Below are 6,378 nucleotides of genomic sequence, written 5' to 3'. Positions count from 1 at the left end.
GATAAATCATTTACGCATATGGATACATGCTCCAGCTGTTGTCCATGAAATAAGGACAGAGTGAGCTTTTTGATAGTACAGATTATTGGTTTGCCCTTTTGAAAATTAACATTTTGCCACTCATAGCCAACACTGATATGACGTCAACAACTAATAGTATGTATAGAAACAACCAAGGGATGCCGAAGATCATGTCACAACAATAATTCAGGAAAAATTTAGGGTGCCAAAGATCACGTCACAACAATCCTAATAATTCACGACAAGTTTAGGAGATCACGTCTCACTAGGAACCAAAGTTCTTGTTAGAAGATAAAAAAAAAATAAGGGTTCTCAGCTTGTCATTTATCAATCATGTGAACATAAATGAATACGCAGTGCTGGACTAAAACTACATAAAGATGCAACTTGAAGATATTTAACAAAGGGCTGGAAATGAACCGAATACAAGGATGCTCATATTTGTATTTATTTAAAATTTCCGTATTCGAATATTCATTTCTAGAGTTTTTCAAATTCGAACTCGCATACCCTGTATTTGATAAATATTCGCCAATAGTTATCGAATATTAAAGTATATCCTTTTTACTAAAGAATTTGATTTTCAAATAGTACTTAAATTTATAATTAAAAGTTATTCCTTTATAATTATGATGTATCTATATCTAATTAGAATGTTTTGTTAAAAATTGATCTAATAATCTTTAAATCTCTCAAAATTAGTATGTAGAACTTAAATAGAAAATGTAAGTGGGCTGAAAACATAAAAGCATGTACGTAATGGTAAAATTTATAAACTAAATGAATATGTGATAAGCAAATGAACCAAATATACATCTGATTAAATTCTATTCGTTCATGAGCTCAAATACTAAAAACTATTTGTTTTAGTGTTAAATGAACTACTGAATCGAATAGGGCCAATAATTTCCTGAACAATTGACGAAGTATTTGTTCATTATTTGGTTCATTTCCGCACCTATTGTTCACATATTTAGACATGCACAAAGAAACCAATCTGCAGCTTTTGTTCACAAGAGCAGCACATTTCACAACTCACATCTAACAGTTCCACCATTGAAAGATTGGAAACTATTCACGTAAGAGACATATCTATCAAGTCGTGCACATGAATCACAAAGCAAAGCATTCAGCTCCTTTCAATTGCAAATACCTTCTATGTATCAATACATGACTCAACAAGAACGTCAGGAAATCAACATAATCTCCGAACTCAAATTTTAGAACAACATACTTCATCATATGTCAATGTTAAGTAATCTCTAAACGCAAAAATCGAGAGATCATCTTTTCTTGAAACCATATTTCTTGCGCTCATAGAAGAGATCAGTTTTGGCACTGCCGAGGTTGACAATCTTGGGGCATCCATCGCGATCTTTCTCCTGCTGTGTGCACTCCTTACAATAGTAGGCATCAGAGATGCCGACACCACCACAGATCACACACCGACCCTGGAAAGATCCATAGTTGCATTCGTCACACACCCTCACCAGAGTGCAGGGCCGCACGTAAGAGTCACAAATTACGCACTTGCCGTCACACTTTTCGCACAGTCGTCCAATAGCTATCCCTGGCTGCTTCCTGCACATTATCAGATCAGGATGGTGCTTTGCCATGATTCTCCTTCAGGAGATGGTCTATCAGCTAAGCCTGCATGAAAAGGAAAAAAAACTTATTACATAAAGAAGAACTCTGTTAAAATATCAAATACTCATTATCTAGTATAAGATATTCCTTAGACGAAAAAGGGGTCAAGTGTTGAAGAGCATCAATTATGGTCAGCACAAAATTATTCGAAGACGACTTCAACTCCTCAATTATTTATATCTAAAATTTTCATCTTAAATAACCTAAAATTGAGTCTTCGCATTCTTTCTAGTTTCTTATAAAAAGAATTAAAAAAACGAAACAGACGTGTAATCATTCTTTTCAGCCATCAGTATACTGTATATACCCTTTGCCCCCTATTTGAAGGACCACAGGTAACATACATGCACCTCTCTATCGATCTAATATAATTAAATGAAAAATCTATAGGAAATCCAATACAGTTAGTATAACCACCTTCAAGTGAAAAGGTTTCTTGTTTTATATCACTGAAGATTATTTCCGCTCAGTGTTCTATATGTTAGATGTCAGGGACATGTCAAACGGAAAATTTTCAAATCAGCTTGCAGATATTGGATATAAACTGGAAATATTTAATAAGTTCGGGTCATATAATATGTGTATAAGCATAATTACTTGATTCATTAAAGAATAGGGCTGTGGCAGAAGATGATAGCACTTTTTCATGTTTAAAGCCTAAAATTGTTAAAAAGCCACTAATATTTCCAAGTGTATACTGATAGGACTAAACTAAACCTATTTTGTATATAACTCAAGTTATGCCTTTTCAATATCTTCTGCACCAAAGCTTACATAGCGTCAACGATGAAAATGAGGGACAGAGCGGTCGATGATGAATGTATGATTGGGACGATGCTGCAACATAGTCCACCATGAGGCATATGATCAAGAATGGAAAAAGCCACAAAACCCTCACAAAAGTGTTCGGTCTTAATTGAGCCTTTTTCTTCTTCCTGTATATATAAAAGCTGGTATGTGTTTGGATTTATACCTCAATTGAGCCATAAGTAAAAACCTGATATCAGCCATTGTCACATGATATATTGGGGAATCCTAATACATCACCAAAATAATGCCAAAAAGTAGTAAATGATATTAAAACTGTATCATTTTGTGGTAAACCCTTATAAAAGGACATTCTGGCCGATATGAGCCATTGTCAAACAATACTTAAAAATTAAAAAAATGGTTACACTTTTGTAGTTTCAAGAACTTCCAAATTCCAAAAACTCTCCTATTGGTATACATCTTCAGTTCCAAATTTTTAGAATTCTTCTACAACATTTATCCTTCACATTTATTAAAGAAATATCATACTAGCCTAAAAAGTGACACTCATTTACCAATTTCACCTATAAAGTGATGTCGGTGATAGTTTGGCCTAAAAAGTGACAAATATGATGATGAATAGGCATTTCCGGTGTCGGAGATAGTTTTTAGGCCAAAAAGTGATGTCGGTGACAGTTTGGCCTAAAAAGTGACAAATATGGTGATGAATAGGCATTTCCGGTGTCAGAGATAGTTTTTAAGTGAAATTTTAAGTTTCAAACAGTTTGGCCTAAAAACTATCTCCGACACCGGAAATGCCTATTTATCATCATACTTGCCACTTTTTAGGCTAAACTGTCATCGGCATCACTTTGTAGGCGAAACTGGTAAATGGGTGTCACTTTTTAGGCTAATCTGGTATTTCTTTAATAAAGGTGAAGGATAAATGTTGTAGAAGAATTCTGAAAATTTGGAACTGTTTGGAATTTGGAAGTTCTTGAAACTACAAAAGTGTAACCATTTTTTTAATTTTTAAGTATTGTTTGACAATGGCTCATATCGGGCAGAATGTCCTTTTATAAGGTTTACCACAAAATGATACCGTTTGAATATCATTTACTACTTTTTGGCATTATTTTGATGATGTATTAGGATTCCCCAATATATCATGTGACAATGGCTGATATTAGGTTTTTACTTATGGCTCAATTGAGGTCTAAATCCAAACACATACCAGCTTTTATATATACAGGAAGAAGAATAAGGCTCAATTAAGACTGAACACTTTTGTGAGGGTTTTGTGGCTTTTTCCATTCTTGATCATATGCCTCATGGTGGACTATGTTGCAGCATCGTCCCAATCATACATTCATCATCGAGCAGTCTGTCCCTCATTTTCATCGTTGACGCTATGTAAGCTTTGGTGCAGAAGATATTGAAAAGGCATAACTTGGAGTTATATACAAAATAGGTTTAGTTTAGTCCTATCAGTATACACTTGGAAATATTAGTGACTTTTTATCAATTTTAGGCTTTAAACATGAAAAAGTGCTATCGTCTTCTGCCACAGCCCTATTATTTAATGAATCAAGTAATTATGCTTATACACATATTATATGACCCGAACTTATTAAATATTTCCAGTTTATATCCAATATCTGCAAGCTGATTTGAAAATTTTCCGTTTGACATGTCCCTGACATCTAAAATATAGAACACTGAGCGTAAATAATCTTCAGTGATATAAAACAAGAAACCATTAGAGGAAATATTATGTCTATGCCTAAAAACACATTATATAGCATTAAAAGTGGCTCTCTGAGAGAAAGGGAAAAAAAGACTATCACCAAAGTAGCTAAAATAAATAGGGAAAGTACTATTGCAATTCAACATAAGAGCAAGATGATGTTGCAAAGTACCATATTTTCTGCTTGTCGTGAATGGTGAATTTCACTGTGCAAATATGTATGTAAACATGCAGTGAAACGTTGCTACTAGTGAACTTCTTGCATTAGTATCAGTATACAGAAGATAATAAATATACATAAAAAGCAAAGTATATCTACTTTGAAGATGATACATTAGTATCAGTATACAGAAGATAATAAATATACATAAAAAGCAAAGTATATCTACTTTGAAGATGATAATATTTCACTATTCATGTTCTTGAGCAAAGTATATCTACTTTGAAGATGATAATATTTCACTATTCATGTTCTTGATATGATGTCAATTTTTTTTCCATTATACTTGAGAATTTGGAAATCCAAAACCATGTAAGAGAACACAATTTATTTGTAAGTTGGTGTTTTATACTCCACATCAAATAACCAAATGGCTAAGATCAGGTCATCGAGCCTGGGAGTATTCATTTGTATCAAGTGCTCAGGTGTTCATAGAAGTCTTGGAGTTCATATATCAAAGGTATTCACTAAACAGTAACCTTTTTGTTTTTCAATTAGCAATTACATTGATTACTTACCAACTGTGCTGACTATCTGAATTGGAAATTTTTAGCCTATTCTAGGATTTCCATTTATCCCACTTCTCATCAAAACCGAATTAGCTAAGAATCCATCAAAATCACCACACCCTAATACATATCCATAATGAAATCATCAAAAAATTAGAAATTTTTGGTAAAATAATTTTCTGATGACATAAACCACCATAAATGGGGGGTCACGTCGACAGTACTAGCTCTGATCTAGGGTTTTAGCCGCGACGATCACGGCCAAAACCCTAGCTCAGATCTAGGGTTTCAAATGGAGGGGAAGAGAGAGGAGAGAGTAGAGAGAGAGAGAGAGAGGAAGAGAGTAGAGGAGAGGAGGACGAGACTACCTGCGATGGATAGAGATCGAGATTTTGAGGAGTTGGGACTTCGACACGAGCGTGAGAGAGGAAAAAAAGAGGAGTCGGGGTTTTAAGCGGGTGGGGATTCGACAAATACCTTAAAACGGTGAGGCATCCCAGGCTTTTTGCGTCCTTCTGCCCTGGGATAGTTGGGCCGGGCCTGGTAATTGCCGCTTCGATCAAGCGTTAAGCTACTAATTATAGCTTCGGTCGAGAAAGGTATGGGCCTATGGGTCTAGGGTTCGTAGTAGAATCGGTTCTTACAGCGCCCGGAATTGGACAAATAGCTTGTGCACGCGAACAGGAGGGAGTCAAAATAGTTAGGCTCTGTTTGGCAAAACTAGCTGAAAGCTGTTAAGCTAGCTGAAAGTTGTGAAATTATAGTTGAAAGCTGTTAAGCTAGCTGAAAGCTGTGAAATTATAGCTGAACGCTGATAGCTGCGTAGCTAGCTGATTGACTAGAGCTGTTTGGCAAAAGTAGCTGTACAACTAGCTTAAATTTGTTAAATGACTAAAAAAGACATGCAATATTATTGATATAAAATTAGAATTATTAGGGGCAAAAACGAAAGAAAAAATTTGGCAGCTCCTTTTCAAAGACAAACGCTACTTGAGGTAGCTTTCCAAAAGCTACTTGCAAAAGACACAATCTTTAAAATAATCTCATTCTATTTTTTGTCACCAAACAGCTCTACTAGCTTATTGACCAAGTCAATAAGACACAATCTCTTATTGCCAAACAATACCTTAGTTGCCAAACAGTATCTTTAGCCCTCTTTTTCTTTTCTCGAATCAACCGTAGAGCTAGGATTGGAAAGGGGGGGAATTAGGCTACTGGTAGGTGGTAGGATAGACTCTTTGCGCCTTAGAGCTTGCCGAATTATTGCGAACGCGTGGTCATAAGACCGGTCGAGGAAAGGATCTCGGATATGGACACGGGTAGGGAGATCGAAACACACTTTACGTCACTAAACGTGCTAAAGGGAATATGGGCTCTCGCACAACGCGAGTTCCACGACTCTTACTTTACTTTAAATATAAAGGCAGGAGTAACTCTCGTGGTGAAATTTGAAATCCATAGTTTTGGGCTTTCCAAATTCACTC

The 6,378-nt window shown here is 35.5% G+C and overlaps 1 protein-coding gene across 2 annotated transcripts; it reads right to left on the bottom strand.

Annotated features, from left to right (window-relative positions):
• LOC109837309 (PHD finger-like domain-containing protein 5B) lies at nucleotides 1,131-5,375 on the bottom strand. Of its 2 annotated transcripts, none has more exons than XM_020405498.1 (2): nucleotides 5,263-5,375; nucleotides 1,131-1,671 (listed from the first exon to the last, which is right to left on the bottom strand). In XM_020405498.1, exon 2 carries the CDS (start codon nucleotides 1,635-1,637, stop codon nucleotides 1,305-1,307), a length of 333 nt encoding a protein of 110 aa, XP_020261087.1. In that variant the 5' UTR covers nucleotides 1,638-1,671; nucleotides 5,263-5,375; the 3' UTR covers nucleotides 1,131-1,304. The 2 variants fall into 2 exon arrangements, with proteins under 2 accessions (XP_020261087.1, XP_020261088.1); XM_020405499.1 differs by lacking the exon at nucleotides 5,263-5,375 and adding an exon at nucleotides 4,904-5,003.

This window comes from Asparagus officinalis, chromosome 4, assembly GCF_001876935.1.
Source record: "Asparagus officinalis chromosome 4, Aspof.V1, whole genome shotgun sequence".
NCBI classification, from domain to species: Eukaryota; Viridiplantae; Streptophyta; class Magnoliopsida; order Asparagales; family Asparagaceae; genus Asparagus; species Asparagus officinalis.
Note: the sequence above shows the minus strand (reverse complement) of the source record. Positions and strands in the feature narration are given on the sequence as shown.

Excerpts from the sequence above, each read along its gene's own strand:
- LOC109837309 (XM_020405498.1), bottom strand. The coding sequence starts at position 1,637 with ATGGCAAAGCACCATCCTGATCTGATAATGTGCAGGAAGCAGCCAGGG.